Source organism: Lactuca sativa, chromosome 2 (assembly GCF_002870075.4).
Source record: "Lactuca sativa cultivar Salinas chromosome 2, Lsat_Salinas_v11, whole genome shotgun sequence".
Classification (NCBI taxonomy): domain Eukaryota; kingdom Viridiplantae; phylum Streptophyta; class Magnoliopsida; order Asterales; family Asteraceae; genus Lactuca; species Lactuca sativa.
In genome coordinates, this window is record NC_056624.2 from 193,769,291 (window position 1) to 193,790,524 (window position 21,234).

General features: G+C 37.2%; 1 protein-coding gene across 1 annotated transcript; it reads left to right on the forward strand.

The window, feature by feature from the left end:
• Positions 1-8,814: 8,814 nt before the first annotated feature.
• LOC111899928 (fasciclin-like arabinogalactan protein 12) lies at positions 8,815-9,782 on the forward strand. Its single transcript, XM_023895817.3, has one exon. It carries the CDS (start codon positions 8,815-8,817, stop codon positions 9,577-9,579), a length of 765 nt encoding a protein of 254 aa, XP_023751585.1. The 3' UTR covers positions 9,580-9,782.
• Positions 9,783-21,234: the final 11,452 nt, after the last annotated feature.

Sequence of the window (21,234 nt, forward strand, 5' to 3'; positions counted from 1 at the left end):
ATTAAAATAAAGTATAAATCATGTATACGTACACATATATATACATATGTATATATCATTAGAAAGGTATCGACGATGCGGTCATTATAAGACTAATGTTGAGTTCTTTCGACATTAGTTTAGTACAAATATCATTAAATCCATTTAAAATAGTATTATAGAGGGGTGTTTAGTTGTTTATATAACTAAAAGGTCATTAAGTAATTATGGAGGGTAGTTTTTGAAAATTCAATTAGTATAAATAAGAGCCTTGGGCTCTCATATTTCTTGCACCATTCTCTTGATTCAAGAGTCTTTCTCTCCTTATCCCCCGAGCATTTCGGTCCCTCGTGATTCGCCTTCTCTTTCTGTAGTTTCAGTATAGTAAGGTGAGCGTTGAAGCGCTGCACGAATCTTTCTTAGAAAGATTCAGCGACGAAGTTCTGCCCCTGCAGAGCCCGACTCCTAGCTAAAATCCCCTTGTAAGTAAGTTATGCTTACCCTATTTTAAAATATAGTTTATATTTAAAATTAGTATTGTTATTATAAATTTATAATAAATATTTGAGCTATTATTATGACTTATATAAGTGTCGTTATAATATCTTTTTAACTACTCGCGGTACGGGGAATCTGGTTTAAAGGGCCGCATAGGGTTGTTGGATTTCAGAAGTGCTATACGCCAAAATGGTCCTGCCCTCCGGTGTTTTATGTTTGGCCCCTGTCTGTATATAGTGGTTGGAAAGTATTGTTTAAACGCTTATATAATAATAATAATAATAATAATAATAATAATAATAATAATAATAGGACTAATAATTAGTCACGGTAATATTAGACTAAAATATAATGGTGATAATACTAGATTTCGTCGAAGGAAATTATTTTAAAATAAACGAAGCGCTGTCCAAGTACCGAGTCACCACCTTCTCAAGTGAGTGCATAGTTACTTTCATCTTACACATATATGAAGTATTTAATGTATATTACGTGTTGTGAGTGCATGGTCCCTTTCATCTTACACATAAATATGAAGTATTTTATTATAAATTTACGTGCTATGTGTGCATATTGTCTGAATACTTGCTGTCTATGCTGGTGAAAGATTTTTATACATGTTTAAATGATGTAAACTGTATAAAGTATTTTATATCTACAAGATATGTTGGGTAAAACATGGGTAGATGAATGATGAGGGATAAAAGCTAAAATAGAAGAAGATTAGTAGCATGGACCTAGTGCCCTATAGGTATACATTGGCATCAGTGGACCTAGTACCCTATAGATGAGCACTAGCAGCTGCGCCACAACCCGTAGATGTTTTAGATCTACGGTAAACGTCCTAGCAGCTGCGCTCTAAGGACAATATCGGCAGCTGCGCCTAATAGGGAGCCTTATGACCATGACAGTGGCGTTAAAAGGTCAATACCGGCAGAAGCGCCTCATAGGAAATGTCCCAATTCTGGCAGCTGCGCCTAAGTAACAAGATTAGCAGCTGCGCTTGACCAAAGTGTCATTGGCAACAATGGACTTCATGTTGTTTCCTTAGGATAATCCTTAGGAATGAATGAATGAGAAATAACTGGTTCTTAGGGTAGATCCTTAAGAATAAAGAAGATAATGGGGATGGGTAATTGGGTTGATTGTTGTTAAAACATAATAATTATATTATTGTGGGTTGAAAACCCTATGTACTCACCAGGTTTCCCAACCTGACCCACTCATTTTATTTGTATCACAGGTGTCGATATGAAGTCACATTACACTGAGAGATTTAAAAGAGATGTAGATCACTAGTGTAAATAAATGTAAGTTCTGTTTATGCTTATGTTTCTGTAATGACGATGACATCCCAAATGTTTTTAAAAGTGAATAAAAATATATTTCTTTAGAAATGCTTTGATAACGCGATTATCATGTTTTTCTAGGAACAAATTCCGCAACATTTTTATTAGAAGAAGTTACTTTGATTTTTATAAAGCATAAACAAAATCGGTCTTTTCTGGCCGTGAAAAATGGGGATGTCACACGGGGCGTACGTGTCCGAATCGTCATGGCATGCATCATCCGAAGAACTCGAGTGCGAGGTGCGTCATGCTTCGCGGTACGCTGGGCGTACTTCGGACCAGATCAGTGACTCCTTCGGATATACATCCGAATTAACGATTAAATTTAAATACAAATTATTTAATAAACTTCATAAATTCATATCTTCTTCATACGAACTCCGTTTTCGACGTTCTTTATATCCACGTGTAGGTGAGACTACGCTCTACAACTCTTGTTTAGACTCAATCGGATAATTTTGACTTTATTTTTATTATTTATTTTTAGTAGGCCGGGACAGTAAAACTTCGTTATAAATTCATAACTTCTTCGTTTGACGTCCGTTCTCGCCTAACTTTTCATCGTTTCGATACCAACAACGAGATCTTCGATTCTCATTTAGATCGATTCGACTAAAAACCGCTCGATCTCAAATCGAGTATTTCGGGCTGCATACCGCTAAGTCGAAACTTCAGAAAATCATAACTTCCTCATACGAAGTCAGATTCTGACGCTCTTTATATATTCAGAAACCTCGTTTCAACTACTACAACATTATCCAAAGATATCAAGTTTATTTTGCACTTAAATTTTGACGCTTATTTTTATTCTTAATTAATCAAACCACATAATTAAGCAATTAAGCACAAAACACATAATACTCAAATAATACACTCTTATTATTTCAAAACGGGTTACAAAGGTTAATCTAGACTATTACATCAACGAAAATGCCTAGCCTGGAAACGTGGGCGTTACAATTCTCTCCCCCTTAGGATGATTCCGTCCCCAGAATCACACATCAACAAACAAATGTGGATAGCGACTCAACAAGTCACTCTCCGTTTCCCAGGTGAGATTTGGCCCATTCAAAATTTTCCAACGAACAAGCACTAATTCGACCATCTTGCGTCGAAGCTTCTTAGTCTTTCGGTCAACAATTGCCTCAGGTTCTTCAATTAACCTCTTGTTTTCATCAATTCTCAATTCAGAAATTGGAATTATATCGGGAACTTCTGCCGTGAACTTCCTCAAATAACACACATGAAAAGTGTTGTGAATTCCATTCAGTTCCTCTGGTAGTTCAAGCTTGTAAGCTTGGTTCCCAATACTCTGAAGAACTTTAAACGGTCCAATAAACCTTGGACTCAACTTTCCCCTTTTACCAAATCTTATAAGTCCCTTCCACGGTGAGACTTTAAGCAAAACCGAATCTCCAATGTCAAAAGTCACCGGTCTTCGCTTTTTGTCAGCATAGCTCTTTTGACGATCCTGAGCTGCTAACATTTTTTCCCTAATTATTTTCAACTTTTCAGCAGTTTGATGAAGCATCTTCGGTCCCATAAACTGCTTTTCCCCAGCCTCAAGCCAACAAGACGGCGTACGACACTTCTGTCCATACAAAGCTTGGTAATCCATCCAGGAGGTTGTGGACCCAACATCCATTATGTATACTTTCTGGTTGTGTGTGGTACTTTGGGGGGACTCACTAAGCTTTGGCTTATAATTTAAGTGTTATGTTTCAGGTACTTATGATGATTGGGGCAAGACGAAGGCTTGATCATGCACGTCCTTCAGATTTTATGAGATTTGATCTTGGGATACTTTGATTTTTGATTTTGAAACTTTGCAAAATATGTTTTGTAAACAATTATTATTTTGGTTGGTTTTGAAAAAAGAAATTATCTTGTGTTTTGAGATGTTACACTATGTAGATCTTGATTTTCATAATATACCATTTTCCATGTAACCAAACTTCTTTGTTCAAATGGATTTGGTGATTTAGAACAAAAACATAAAGTTGGTATTATCAAGGGTATTTATGGTGATCATGGTTATCTCGATGCTTCGTTGTCTACTTTGAATGTTGATTCTCCATGGGTGAATATTTTAAAGGTGAATAGTGGTTTACATGAAAAATGAATCAATTTTTTTTTCTTTTTGCAAGAAAAAAGTTGGTAATGCTTCTCTTACTTCCTTGTAGAAAGATGTTTGGTTGGGTGAATCAACTATGATGCTTCGATTTCAGAGAATATACGTGTTAGATTTAGCTAAGTCGGTTTTGGTTATAAATAAAATGGCTCAAGAGGGGTGGCTGATTTCAATATATTGAGCTCCTAGGTGGGTATGGGTGCAATTGGCGGAGTTAGTTGCGTTGTTTAACATCATATCTCTGTGACACCAATTGAATCGTTAGGTATGGTCAATAGTGGGGTCGAGAATTTTTTCCGTAACTACCGTCAAAATTTTTATTGACAAACACACTCTTTTGATTGGTGATGTTCCTTCCATGTAGAACAATTTGGTGCCTAAGAAAGTGAATATATTTTTTGGAGACTCTCTTTGGTTACAATTCATTCAAGAAACAATTTGGTTAAAAGAGGTTTGGATTTCCCTTCGATTTTTTGTCCTCTTTGTGAGACGCGACTTGAATCGACAAATCACTTGTTCTTTTTGTATGATTTATCTACCTTTTTATAAAAAAAATTGGTTCATGATGGGATAGGGATAATCTGGATTTTAAGTGTTTTGGCGATTGGTCTCTTTGGTTTAAAGGCTTGCGGTTGTTCGGTTTAATCAAGGAGGTTTTGGAAGATGATTCATTCACTATTTGGTGGGTTGTCGGTTTTAACGAAATGTGTGTTTATTCTAGGTTAGGAAACGTAAAAAATATGATTTATCCGATAAAAAATTTTACTCATTCGTTTTTTTCTAGGTGTGCAATAGAAGTAGAAATGTTAGTCCGAACTGGATTGGATGTCTTTATAACCTCAATATCATAATTTCTTTGATGTAACCGTTGTTAATCTATATTCTTGCTAGCTTTTTATGAAACTTCTCCGCTTAAAGAAAAAAAAGTCGATAAACCACAAATGCATGTATGTGCAATAAAGTTCCATATGTCTATATACCATATGCTACATGCTATAATATCATTTGAACATTTAATTAATCTTGTATAGATAAAATAATGTACCTAAAAAAAACTACAAAATATCACATGAAACTCACTTTAGCTTTTGTCATCCATCATACATCTACATGCTTTCAGCCATCATACAACTACAAACTCTTAGTTATCATACAACCATACATAAGCTATTACTAATATTAGTGGCCACATTGTGAATGCATAATTATACGTAGTTTGGAAGTAAGATAAACAGTTGAACAAATGATCATACCCGAAAGTAATATATCAAACAAGAACCATGCAATAAGGTTAGGTCATAATTCTAAGGTTATCTAACTTAAACTACATGCAACCCCTATCAAATTTACTCAACAACCTACCAATATTAGCAATAACCCACCCAAACATGATACTTATCAGTACCATATAATCAATCAGTTAATCAAGCACATACATAACCCATACTACTCTAATCTACTAGCATAATCGTACCCTAACAATACATATATCATATTATACAAATGATATATAATGTCACTCATAGTATAGTGAGAAAACTCACATGGCTCTAACAAGAAACCCAACAACAACCTCTGTATTCGAAACAACTAGCACAAACCACCTAACACCAATCAGGAACCAATCCTTGGTCAAATACTCAATTCCATCAAAATTTAACAAAAATTCAAATTGTTCAAAAGTCAACGAGTCAATGCCTCACGCGCCGTATCGGCTCTTGGACACGTCGCGTATACTAGAAGATAAAATAGTCGCGAAAAGCATGAAGATGCACTTTTCAACCGCTAAAAGCATGGCGCGCTTCCTCACTTGACAACATCTTTTTTAAAGTTCTTAATCCATTTAGACAATGGCTAGAAATCTCATATTTGAAACTAACAATGATCTTAATGGATAATGTTTCCAACTTTATTCATTCACAAGTCCTTAACAAGCCATATCTTAAACCTTAATACTAAAAGAGTCCAAAATGCTACTAGAATCATGCATGGATCAAAAGCCAAGATAAAAATCACTTCTTTTCACCAATATGGGTCTATGAGACCATGAAACACAATCTTTGGGACTTATGACTTCCTTAACTCCACCCAAATCCATAAAAAGACTAAAACATGAACAAAACCTAGATCTAGGAAGTAAATCACATTAATGTGGAGATTTTATACCTCAAAAACGTTTAGAGAGTTGTGAAGATGTTGGAACAACCCTAGATCTTGCTTCCCTTGGAACTAGAATGGTTGACTTCTTCTCTCAAGCACGCTAACAATGGATGCAATGAAGCTAGGGTTTTGAGGTGAAAGGGGATTTATGGGTTGGAGGCTAAGCATTAAGGGAAACCCTATAAGTTAAGGACCTCATATAGGGCCCAAGGGCCGATATGTAAAGTTTTGAGTCTTTGCGGCGGTATGCTACGCTTATCCAAAGCTACGTCACGCTTCTCATTTAATTGTCGCACCACGCTTTAGGTCTTTCCCAAAATCCTATATTCTTATATTCCTCTTACCAACACCTACCAATCCCAAAAACATGCGTTACGTGAACATAATGGTAAACAACATGTTATCCAGTTGATGTAACGAGTAAATGCGATGATCTGGGTAGTTTGTAGTCACCACTTTTGTACCTAAGTAGATCAAGTCCTTAAGGGGTTATTTTTATTTATTTATTTTTATTTTTTAATTTTATTATTATTATTATTATTATTATTATTATTATTATTATTATTATTATTTTGGTATGACATGCACATCGGATCGAGGTCATACCCATTAGGAACGAAACTTGACCACTAACATTAAGGAGGGGGAAACAAAACTTAACAAAAAACTATATAAAAAAGTTAATTATGTTCAAAGTTATAATATATCAAAAATTTAAATAAAATTATCAATATGCAATATTTTTATATCGTTAATCAACAATTACTAAAAAGAGTTAAAATAAGTGGCCAATCTACATTCTTTTCCTTCGAAAAGGACTTTAAAGAGACATGAAAATTTTATCAAATCTTTAAAAGCATTTATCTATGCATATAATGATTACAATCGTTTACAATTGATAACTCAAATTCATAATCACAATTCCAAACCATATTTCATAAAAGAAGAAAAAATAATTTTCAAATAACAAACTCCTTCAAACTCATTAAAATAAAACAAATTACATGGTAAATATAAATCAATTCAAATGACTCTTTAAATTAAGTGAATGGTTACTTAAAGTAATAAAATAAATCATCCCATTGAATTAGATATTAAAATACTAATAGTATATTAACCGTTTCCAAAACACTAGTAGATAGATTAGCCCACTAAACTAGTCCAATGATATAGCCCAATCCATTAAGGGAAACCAACAATACACCCTATGGCCTGTTGGCCTGTCGTATTTCGCACTAGATGTTTTGGTCATTGGTGTTGTTTGATAAAGGAGGATGACAAAGATAAGGTGTGTCGTTCATAAAACAACCATTACGTTTAGGATTGGGCAAATACTAAAGCACTAAAGTTAAACGCAATAACGAAAGAGAAAAAGAAGCCACAAAAAGTTGAAACGGATTACGGATAAGAAGTAAGAACATGGGTTACTTCTCTTAAACATTTTATCAAACATCCTCAAGGCATTAGATGTTGATATCTCGTATTTTGCAAAAAAAAAAAAAATTGTTAATTCAAGAAAACATAAATCATTGTTCACAAACCAACCATATGGTGGAACAAATAGGTTTGGTTGCAAAGATAGTTATCATGTTAAAAATTATATGTAAAGACTTGTATTCATCATTTATTGTGTGAAAAACACCAACATTATCGAATAATACGGTATCATTGTTACTAAAAAAAGTTATGTAAACACATTTTTCTTAAAAAATTAATTGAGCGAATGCGAATCCTATAAGTTGGTTAGACGAAACATATCAGTTATCACAATATAATAGTCTATTATTATAAATGTGTGGCCCTTCTCATGATATCTAACTTTTGTGTTTCCCATTTTCCTAAGCAAAGTATATCTATAAAGTTGGTCCCTTTATAATTAAGTTCTTGAGAGGATGTTTTAATAATTTAATCCCACTGATTTCCAAATAAAACGACAATAACCAACTATCATCATTTCAGAAAAAAAGGAACTATTCATTTATATCAAGACAATCATATACACATGAATAAATATATAATTGTAAATTTGTAATGCTTTATACTGATGCTATTTAAAACAAGTCGTGTAACCAAGTTTTCTGAGTTTTACAATTGCTAAGATTTGAGATAAGTAATCATATTGCACTCATGATCGAGTCAAGCAAGTAAATAGTAATGCGTATAAAACCAAAAACTTTATCGGACTTTGATATTAATCATATTATGTAGCAAAATATAGCAAACATTATAATAGAAAACAATATATGCAGCATAGCTTTAAAAGATAATAGAGTGTACATGCCTACATTGAAGACAAGTACATGTTATATATACGAATACCAAATCATACAAATCAAAGTAAAATTTTACATTGAGGTTGGAATTACTTTGACTAACCAAGTGATTTTTCTACACCCTTATTTTTAAAATATTTTTTAAATTTATCGTATTATATAAAAAAATATAGCTATTATAATTAATATTAATATTATAAAGAATTTATATTTGAAATTACAATTGAACTAAAATTGCAACTTATTACCAAACTTAAAAGTTTTAAACATCTCCAGCTAGAAATAGCCCCATCTCACCCAACAATTACTCCACCCCCACCCTCCACCCTACCCCACCCTCACCATATATAAAAAATCATCGCTTATTCCATTATATGTCACTCCTTAAGTCTAAGAATTCATTTCTTCCAAAAAGTGAAACAAAATGACATCGCATTTTCAGCACTCCTTCCAGTTCTTGCTACTAATCAGTATCACCCTTCTATGCACCACCATCACCACCACCATAGCTCAGTCAGCACCACCTCCCGGACCACCAGGTCCGACTAATATCACCAAAATCTTGGAAAAAGCCAGCCAATTCACCACCCTAATCCGTCTTTTTGCCATAACAAAGGTAGGTGACCAAATCAACACCCAACTCAACAACTCCAAACAGGGCATGACTGTATTCGCACCCACAGACAACGCCTTCTCCAGCCTCAGCGTCGGCACTCTCAACTCTCTTTCCGATCAACAAAAGGACGAATTGGTTCAGTTCCATGTCATTCCCACATTCATCTCCACCTCACAGTTCCAAACCCTTAGCAATCCGTTGAGGACACAGGCCGGAGATAGTACCACTTATAACTTTCCGTTAAATATTACCACTTCCGGCAACCAGGTGAATCTAACCACTGGCGTTGTTAATGCCACGGTGGCGAATGCAATTTACACGGACGGTTCACTTGCTGTGTATCAAGTGGACAAGGTGCTTTTGCCCATGAGCTTGTTTGGTCCGCAACCTCCTGCAGCCGCTCCAGCACCTGAACCACTGAAGGATAAGAAAAAGAAATCCGGAGACGAGGATACTACGGCAACCAGCGACGGTAAGGCTAGTGCCAACTCCGTCGGGAGAATAGGTTTACGTCGGGACTTGCATGGCTTGACTGCGGGAGCGATCGCTATCATCATAATGTTTTATTTGTAACAGATGGTCTCGATTATGCCACATCCTAATGTAGACGGTTGTTGATCCATTCCCTTTAAATGGTGTTTTTTTTGGGTGATTGTACCTATCTTCTATTTCGTACCGGGTTATATTTGTTGAAATATATACTACTAAGATTGAAATAAACTTTCGGTTTTTAAAATTTATAAAAAGTTCATGTACGATCAAGGTTCTAAAAGACGTGAGGTGTAGCATGGCAGCAAGACCCAACTTCAACCTTTACGAGCCAAAGAAAACCTTTAACGTTTTTCAAGGCGTGATGTAAGATAACGATTTTGTATTAATTTATAATTATATTACCATATAAATATAGATTTATATAAACTATAACAGGTTTTTAGAAGTGTTGCATCAACTAATGATAAAAAACTAACAGCAAACCAAAGTTCTAAATAGCGTTAGACGTTACTTGACGGAAATGTCAAACCTCAAGTTTTTACGAGCCGTAGCGAGTCATGTTGTAACATCCCAAAAATTTCAACCAATTAAAGCTTTTCAAAACAACCTATTTACTAATAAAAGTGTATACAAAGACATTGTTTCCAAAAACATTATTTAAAATCAGTGTCACCCAAGATCAATGACATAAAATTAGGATGTGTACGGTCACGCTATTGCCTTGCCACAATTCTATGAAGTACCTGAAACCATAACCAAAACTATAAGCACAAAGCTTAGTGGGTTCCCCCAAAGTACCAACACAAAAACAGATAACATATACAAAATAACAGCATGCAATGAGTTCACACCTAAAAGACTGGATTACCCCTGAGCCCACAGTATGAGTCTGACTTGCCTATCAGTCGCACAGCTCATATCTGGCTTGCTCTCGAGCTCACAACATAAGTCTGTCTTGCCCTTGGGGCCCACAGCTTATGGTTGGCTTGCTCCCTCAGTCATCGGACTGGAATACTAATGTTTAGCCCTCAGTACGAGTCTGGCATACCACCCGGTCCTCAGCTCGTATCTAGAATGCCACTGAGCCCTCAGTATGTGTCTGACTTTCCTTACTTGGCTATCAACTCATATCTGGAATACTAATGTTTAGCCCTCAATACGAGTATGACATACCACCCAGTCCTCAGCTCGTATCTGGAATGCTATTGAGCCCTCAGTATGAGTTTGGCTTGCCCTACCTGGCCCTCAGCTCATATCTGGAATGCTCCAGGGTTTGTTGGCTACAACACAAAGCAGTACAACCTCACCCCAACCCACACAATATGTCGACATATAACATATAATATCATACACAAATAAACAAATAATATCATAGGTAGTCTTACAAATTTACCAGACCAACATATCGACAACTAGAATAATCATGCATATCTAAACCATACTCAACATATTAGAGGATAACAACTATTAAACCAAAGGCCCGACCTTGGTGCCTTCTGTTGGATTAGTGTCTAAGTCCATAACTATTTTGGTATGTACTTGACCCGATGGTGCATGATCCTTTTGGGTTGCATTCACCAAAGCAACTTGATAAGATGAATTATGGAGAGAAAGGATTAATTATGATTTATTAATATATTATGAGAATAATACATTAAAGGAGAAATCATATTGTTTAATTAATATTAGTCAAGAATTAATAAAAATTAAGTTTGTGACTAAAAGAGATTAATTAAACTTAAGGGACTAGAACTGTCAATTGTATGATAGTTGAATATTGAGCTAATGGACTCCATATTAAAGGGGTGGACGAATTCTAAGGGGAAACCCATTAGAAATCGTTCTAGGCCTTTAAGGAAAGGAGTCCATGGGTTGCTTAGGGCTTAAGCATCCAAATTAGGGTTTCCTTGTTAGATAACCCTAATAGCCTCGCTATTTAAAGAACCCTTATGCACCAAAAATATGGGGAAGTAACTCCTTAGGGTTTCCACACGTTTTGGGCAACCTCCTTCTATTCTCTTCTTCATCCTCTTGCTCTTGGTGTTTGTGAACCATTAGAGGAGTGACATTTGTGACTCTAAGCTTTCTAAAGTCATTACAAGGAGGATTTGAGATTGTTATTGCTACATAACAATCAAGGTATGATCTAAACCGTAATTTATATGTTATATTGATTATCATATGCTAGATCTAGGGTTTATAGTCTTGGATAACTTGCATGTACAATAGAGAAACCTAGATCCAAGCATTAGGGTTTGTAGAGCACATAGGATGTTCTTATAGCTAAAACCCATCAGTGGTATCAGAGCCTTGATTGGTTTCTATTGTATTGATGCCTTGTTAATTTGTTCATGCTTGAAAAATTTGATTTTGTGAGTCTGCCTGATGAACTCGGCGAGTCCTATTGTGGACTCGGCGAGTAGGCCCCTACTCGGCGAGTCCATAGGGGTACTCGACGAGTTCGAGCGTCAGAAAGAGGGGATTTCAAGATTTCTTGCTATTTTACTCATGGATACTTGCCTTATCTGTTTTAGATCATTAAAATCTGATTTTATACATATTTATGAGTATATCCTTGATTAAACAAAAGATAATTACCAATTGATTAGATAATAACTTCCTTATATGATAAAGTTTGATTATTTGTATTAATTGGGTAACTTATTTTGCAAGAAATTGAAATTAGGTCAAATATAGATAATGATAAGATTAATTGTTTAATTTATATTATTTGTTATTTGATCCTTGTGTTATGAAAAGTTTCAATTTTCCCCTTTAGGTTTTATAGTTTAAATTTGAACTTAAAAGTTTTGTTTTGAAATTTAAATAGTTGAAACCCTAATGTTTTGAAAAGGTTTCAAAACTTGCCCTCAAGTTTTGGAATTTAAATTTTGATTAAAAGTTTGATTTTGATGTATATTTAAATTCTAAACCCTAATGTTTTGAAATGTTTCAAAACTTACCCTCAAGTTTTGGAATTTAAAAGTTGATTAAAAGGTTTAATTTAGGAATGTTAAATTCTAAAACCCTAGTATTGTTTTGAAAAGTTCATATAACACCCTTATGGTTTTATTAATTAATTAAGGTGTATAATTAAAAGAGATTTAATAAATCCATATAGTTTTTGGTTTACATTTAATTAAAGGTATAATTTTTTTAAATTAGACCAACTGGTATTTTAAAAGTATAAAATACACCCTATACTATATATAACATTAAAAGTCTAACATTATATATATGTATGAGTAAAAGTCTGTCTTACCGTTAGTAGGCCTCATTCACGAAGCTGGTCTATAAGGGGTGTTTAAGGAAATTGCCTATAAAATGGAGATTGAATGGGTATCCACTCTTACCCACCGCACTCTTGACTAGTGGAGGGTCGTTAGCCGAACGGGTTGGATAAGACACAAACCTTCCATTATAAGTATAATGAAGTACAAAAGTAACTAAATGTTTTACAAATTCCCAATCTTAGTTACTTAGGCAAAAGTGAATTGATGCAATTCCATGAAATTACACTTTGTGCCATTGCGAAGACGCTAGTGGAGCGTGTGTGGTTTACCGACACACTAAATGGTTCTAAGCAAGGGTAGCAAAGGGTGACTCAATGTTTGTCATAGTTCGGTGGAGCGTGTGTGGTTTACCGGCACATCGAATAGATGACTGTAACATGTGGGGGCACCATGTAAGTTTGCATGGTTATTCACACCCGCTTTGTGATCCTCGGCATCCCAGTCACAAACTAGAGGGGCATATTGTGACAACCCAAGTTTCTTCCGTTACATTACCCCGTTACCGTTAACGGAATATTCCAGTTTATAAAAGTCCCGTTAATTGAAGGTTGCCAAATAAATAAATGATTATATAATTATATTTTTTATGTCGTTAAAGTCGTAATAAAATAAATGAAACGATTTCTTTACATTTCCATGTCAATTTGGGAAAAAGTTAAATTTTATTACGACCACTAAATCGGGTGCGACCAAAAGCCCCCGTATAACGGCAGTATCGGGTAGATTCCCACTGAGCTTCAACTCCAACCCATATATAAGGGGGAATGGACTTCATTCCACCCCTTTTCACTCTCTCTCTCTCTCTCTATACTCTCTCTCTAGGCTCGTTTTCGACTCCAAAACCACAATTTCCGACTCCTAAACGTAAGACCTTCAACCCTAACTTGTTCTATGTGTGCATTATTGTCTTTTTAGCCTAAAAATCACATGATTGAGACATGAAAAAGGAGTTTACAGCCTAAGAGCTTCCTTAGGCCGTAAACACCCAAAAGTGGCCAAAATGACCCAAACTTGTCCCGTTGAGCCTAGGAACCAATTAAGGAATTTGTCTAGGAGTGTTTAATCATCAAAACACAAGATTTTAGGGCATAAAAGAGAGTTTACGGCCCAAGCACATGCTTAGGCCGTAAACACCTCTTAAACTTGTAAAAATGCCCCAAAAACACTCCCAAACCACCCTTAGGCTTAATACATAAATTAGGGGCTAGCTATTTAGGGTTTGGAACATTTAAACACAAGGAAATATGGGGTAACTTGGAGTTTACAGCCCAAGAAAGTGCCTAGGCCGTAAACACCCCTAAACTATGTCAAATGATGGTTTGTGTCCCTCCCAAATGGCCTTATACTTCATTATAAATTACTAGAAGTGAAATAGGGACTTTAAACTTCCATAAAATCAAGGATTAGGAGTTCACGGCCGTGACCTCCCATAGGGGTGGTTCATGGGCCGTAAACTCCCATTTGGACCCTTTAAACCCCTTAAATCCACACATACAAATTAGATTTGGACCTAGAATAATTCCACAAGCAAGATAAAGCCTTAAAACACCCTAGAAACCCCTCACCATGAGTTTACGGCTGTAAACTCATGGGGAGTTGTCCATGGGCCGTAAACACCATAAAGTGAGTTTACTCTTGGAGAGTAAACTCCATTCCTAAGCCATTCACACCCTTAAATGTTACCCGGGACACCCCAAACACTTAACCAAAGTGTTTTCCGCTCTTTAGGGTGCGTATACTTGTTTGATTAGTATTAAATGTACTAATTGTATGTGAACATATGTTATCATATGTTAAATAGGTCAATAAGTGTGTCCAAGTCTTTAATTGAAACCGAGCACCCAACCGGCACCTTCGTCGGATCCACTTACACCAGGTGAGTTCATACCCCTGAATGAACCTTTTAAATGTTTTTACATGTTTTATAGGGGGGGGGGGGAATACAAGTTAAACATGCCAGTTATCATGTCAATCACATGTGATTGATAACCCGCATGTACAAAGATTTACCACAATGTAAACTGTTTTACCAAGTAGGACACTATAAATGGTTTTCTAAAAAGGTCTTCACTTGTTCAAACCCTTACTTATACTGCTTTATCAAAGTTCATTTTAAACTGATTTATGAAAGGTTTCCAAGGAAATCCTTAAGGTTTTCAAACTTATTTTAACAAAGAACACCAAATTATGATTTTCTTAAGTATAAAGGTTTTTCAAGGTTTTCAACAAAGTTCTCTTTCATATCGTATACTCTTACTTATTAGACACCGCTGTTTCATTTTCACTTAGTTTGAACTCCTACTTGATAATGCCTCCACTTCGTGGTACACTTATATTTGGTAATGCATATACATCATGGTCCAGTTATTCACACACTATTCATTTATACATCTCGACTCGGTTATTCACACACTGTCGTTTATACATCTCGACTCGGTTATTCACACACTGTTCATTTATACATCTCGACTCGGTTATTCACACACTGTTCATTTATACATACGATTCGGTTATTCACACACTGTACGTTTATACATACGATTCGGTTATTCTACACTGTACGTTTCCACTTGTTACACACTCAGTCGAAGTTAGATGTATGTCTGTGCTTGTATAGGTGCATATAATTAATGATTGAAGGACTTAGGAAAGCTTGTCCGCCCTACTTCCTTTTCTTCGTTGAGATGTGGTCTGGTGGGATCGGATGGCCGTCCGAAGGTCGTTTGATTCATTAGTTATATATTATGTATATGAGCATAGACATATAGGTTTACTCTAGTCAGTCCAGTTAGGAGTCTCTACCTCTAATTCAGCACTTACCTATGAAACCCACTACCCACTATTAGGGATGCATCTTCGGGACACGGCCTTCTCCGTTGTCTAGTTGGTAACCAGAGTCTCCTGTAGGGAGAGCGGACATTGTGTGTATAGATCTATACGGAATTGACACCCCCGCACCCTGACTGCTAGCTACAGTCCACGGCCCACCAAGCCAAGGGGTGACAAATGTCATATTTTATAGACGCTTGTAGGGCGTCAGATACTCTAGTGTCGGTTAGTATGGTTACGAGTATCCCAGGTTACCTTATAATTCCTGGCCTTAAGGTAACGGTATTTTACCAGCAATTTACACTGTATGCTGGGAAATCCATTTTCAGAGTCACACTGTTTTAGACCTTGCTAGCCGTATCTTTCATTCGATACTGTCTGCGGTCTGTATTCTCTGTTTTAGACCTTGCTAGACGTTTCATTCAGTCGATACTGTCTGGGGTCTGTGTTCACTGTTTTAGACCTTACTAGATGTACCTTTCATTTGGTACCGTCTGGGGTCTGTGTCTCTTTCTGTTAGACTGAGCCAGGCTTGTCGTTCATTCGATACTCTCCTGGAGTCTATGATTCCTTTGCCTTAGTCAGCAGTCCTCACTGCTGAGGCATATGTTTTTCCCTGAATTCTCCTACTTTCTTAATAATCAAATTCTGTATTTTGATAATGATAGTGATTAAGGGAAAACTACCTTTTTACCACATAACTCCGTCCAGTCTTGGTAGAAGACTGCTTTTATTAAAGAAAATATAGGATTTTCTGGAAAAGACACTAATGTAATAAAATACACTGAAACTACCACTTTTATTAAAGTTATTTGAATAAAATGACACTAAATACTTATGAACTCACCAACATTTGTAAAAATGTTGATACTCGCTTTTCAAATAACTTGTATTCTCAGGTTAGCATTAGACAGGTACATCCCCGGAGCTGTTGATGAAGATAGCTTAGTGCCATGCTGTACTTACTTATATTTACTTGTATTACTTTGATGTATTGTAATGTAAACCATGTAAACTATTACTATTAATGCAATGTTTTGTTGTACTTTGATTACTATAATGCATTTGTTGTGATACTTGACATGACGTCATCCACCCTAGAATGTTTCTGCCGTTCCGGTTTTGGGGTGTGACAGATTGATATCAGAGCATTGTTTATAGTGAGCTAAGTATATCAATTCATAAAAGATATACAACCTAAAATACAAAGGGATAAAACACTCTGACCAAGAATTATACTTTAAAATATAATCATATTTTACCAAAGTATAAGAACATCCAGAACCTAAACACTCGAACAAAAGTATCACAAGAAGAACGATAATAAAAGTCTTCGGATGTTGAGCATTACCGTGCAGTTATGTAATCGTAAGCTGGAATAAATGTAACCTGATCAACTACATTTATTCGAGATGCGATGAACGTGTGCTTGGGATTGATAGTGGTGTTGCAACAGGTCTGAAACTTACCAACTAGGAATGTTAGAGCCAAACATGAAGTTAAAATACTATAGGAGTATTTTAGAACACTAAAAGACTAACAATAATCCCATAATCATAATCAGAAGATAAGAATCAAACAAGAAATTAAAATACCATAGGGGTATTTTAGGATCCATAACTAACCTTGTGTGAAGAACTAAAAAGATCCTTATTGATATACCTACAACTACAGAGGGTATACTCCCAAGGTTATATATAATAAGGATCCCATTGGCTAAGAATGTGTGGTTTCGCTCTACTTCCTTTTCCTCGTTGGGATGTGGATCTAGAGTAGTATCACATATTCGAAGGCCTATCGGATCTAAGCTATATATGATTTGTATACCCTGTGTAATCGTAGCAGGACTCAATATGGATCATCCAGTGAAATGTTAATAATCTCTTAGGATTCTTTAGACATTTCCATTCTCGCGCGAACCCTGTAGAAAACCCTAACCACTTCAGTGTTTGAAAGAAGAGTTGATGCAGACCCAGAAGAGGTTCATTGAGAAGATTTCCTGTTCGGAAATAAATGAACTGGGTTGAGACTATTGAATTCACCAAGTGCCTATATCTTTTAGGGACATCGGTGAGAAATTCGCCTAAACTTCGGAGATTCCCAGTCATCCATCATGAAGTGATGACACCCAGAGTCGGAATCAGGAGGAAGGCGGAGTAGAAATTCAATATGTCCATACGAGGAGAGAACCCTAGGTAACTACCCGAAGGAAACCAACGCCGATTCCAATCAAAGATACGAGGCAGAAAGAGGGAGCCAATACATGGAACCCAAGAAGTGTCTTACCCTCATGTTCGTCACGCTAATACACCCTTAAAATAATGCAATATAGTGAGTTAGTGATTACACTACTCACGCTATGTGTTAGGTAAATCGTCGTTTCCCGTTGCCAGTTACACGATTAGAGCGGATCCCCGCACCTCTATTGAGGATATTTAGCCATAAGTCTTTATAAACCTCTCTTTCCGCGGTGTTCGTTCCGAACTGGTCTCAAATCTTTCCAGGCCGGAGAGTGAAACCTTCCCAGTATAAAGGTAACGTAGTAGGAACGACTCGCATCTTATGGCCTTTCTCCGATACTCATACTCCTACCTTGATTTCCAGGACTACATCATAGGGATGTAGGTCGACACTCAGACAGCCAGTACCCGAGGCATGGGAAAGATTTATGCCTAATGCAGTCGGGACAGATATATCCAGGGTTAGCCATCGTCTCTCATTATCTTGTATCCCTTTCCATGTAGGAAAAACCATGCCACCAAAGAAGCATAACCAGTCCGCAAGCAAGAGACCTACTCTTTTATTCGATAAAGCTACGTTCCAAGCTGTAGTCTCAGCAGCCGTAGCAGCTGTCATGGCTCAACTGAATGCTAACAACGCCAATGTTAGTAAGAGCCCTATCGGAAATTCCAATCCTAGTAGTGGACAGCAGCAACCAACCTCTGCATACCCAGCCGCCCAAGAACCTCACTCAAATCCACTGAAGAGAAAGATCAAGATCGAGGAGGGAAGTACCTCGGCTCAAGGACCTTCCGAAGGGCAACGAGCTGAGATGGTCAAATTCCCTACCAACCCTTCCATACCTATACCTAGGAGACCATACTTAGGAAACCTTCCCCATTGCAGCAAGTGCAGCTACCATCATCATGGTGTCTGCCGGAAGCTCTATTGTTCTAGAGGCCACATGTTGGGGCATACTGCTCGCGCCTACAGAACCCCGGTTGAGTTCATTACATCAACCACCAATGTGGCGACCCGTACAGTTTGCCACCTATGTGGTGAAGTGGGACACTTCAAGAAGGACTGCCCAACCGAAGGGAAAGACAAAGACGCAGGAGGAGTCTAACACTAATGCTTAGGGAGAAGCATCAAGGAACCTGGTAGATTTTTGGTACGTCTCTCGATCCCAGATAACTAACCGAGAACATAAAAAGGCTAATTCAAATATAAATACTTCCCCAATAAGGCGAAAGTCACAGCACTGTTATAAAATTAAAAAAATTCATTAGGTAAAACTATAATGGCTAAACATATACGTTACGACCATGTATAGTTAAGATGGATAGACCTAGAGTGAGTGAATGCCGCCTCATTTCCTGTTCCTCGTTTGGTTGTGGATTTAGGGCGGAGTCGCTCAGTCAACAGTCCTCCCCACCTTAATTATACATGACTAGTATATGTTAGGCGGTTATAGAAATGCCCTGTGAGAATCCATTCATGAAAAGATACTCTACTCGGAAACACTTACGACTCTCTATAGTTCCGCGTCGACTCTATCGGTCCAAGTATCCGCGGCAGTGATACACAAGACGAAACCCGAGACGCCTAGAACTTATGTGCCTGTTCAGCACATGACTCTATCGATCCTCATTTTATATTATGTTGAGGTATGCCAACTTCGACGACTCTATCGATCATGGTTTGACGTAGTGCAACCATGTGTACATCCTTAGTGCTGTGTAAAAAGAACTTTCTCTGTAGCCATGTCGGAAAATAAAGGTTCTTCCGAACCTAAAACATAACACAAATGATTAAACTTAATGCGATCCGTCAGTCATCCCTCTTATCTCAAACCTTCTGAAGTACCCAAGAGAAGGGTACCGCGCACTGTCGACGACCTCTCTTAGTCATATGGAAACCGAAACGAAAGACACTGCAAGATACTCCAAAAGACAATGACCATCCGAAGCATACTTCGTAGATTCCCCAGAAAGACCCTTTCGCACCTCGCACATAAGGTTCGTGAACCCAGAGAATAGAACTCATAGGAATGACCACTATAACCAGGTATATGCGTAAAGGTGGTATATAATCGAGATCAAAAGGATTTAAGATGTGTGCTTCCTCCCTACTCCCTGTTCCTCGTTGGGTTGTGGGTCTGGGGTGGATCCGCACAACTGAACATCCTGCCGACCTCAATTATATACGGCTTTCATACACCAAGTATTAGTGGTTAAGCCGGGTATGAGCTCTACCATGAACCTCATAGTAAAGCTCTTCATCCTATTCCATAAAATAGGAGCTGGAGTCAAGAGAACCACTGCGGGTTGAACCACTATAATGACCACAGATCCGAAATTGCTGTCATACCGATTAAGCCCACATAGTAGCTCACACCCTCAGTTAGTAAAGAGATTAAAGTTCCGAGTAATGGAACCCTATACTCACTAGATTTGACCTAGACCGCAAAAACTCAGAACCTTCAGAAGAGTAGTTGCAGTAGATGCTCACACTACTCAGGCACTTCGTTTACCCGTTACAGACGAGTAGTGCCTATGATCCTCCACCCCCTCGCATGGAGGAAGTCATCGCCGCCTTGTAGATGATAGACTACATTCTCCAAAGTGAACACTAGAATACCGAGAACCCCAGGATAACCTTCGCAGCCAGGAATACTTGATCAAAGTGCGAAAGTAGTTGCGTTAAGCCTCATAATCCAGATCCCGAAGAGATTATAGACTTGACACCAGTCTAGGTGTTAGTCGATGGATTATACAGGAGCACGCGCTTTCCGCACCAGAATAAACCAACGCCTTGGGAATTAGGGCGTGTCATACGGGATTCATCGGATTATCAGGTGTTCTACGAATACTATCTCACGCAGAAATAGTAGAACCACCTCCCGAGATAGTCCAACACTCGTCTGGTGAAACCCTATCTCCCTGACCCTGAGGGTTTCCGTATCACAATAATAGTTAGTGCAGATTCATTTTGCACGAGCTTGAGATAGACACTCTACAGCAAACAGAAAACTGTAGTCACGCAACCCATTCGATGACCTAGAAAGCCTCTAAAAGCCAATTGACAGGAAAACGCGAAACCAAGGACAACCCGAGCTTCCTAAGAACCAACCTGAAGGACTACACATCCAGTACGAATGAGAACGTTAGGAACTTCGGAATGGCGGTCACGCCAGTGATGATCTTGCCATAGAAGTACACTATGTTCTAAATTGTTATGAAAAATTGATGTTTGCATACTTCTACAACGAATGGATGTGATTCTTAATTATGTTGTTTGTGGAAATGTCAAGAATTTACCAAATAGGGAGAGTTTCTCATCACCCAAGTTTCAATTGGACAGAAATTTGGAATCATGCAACTTGGTTGCATGA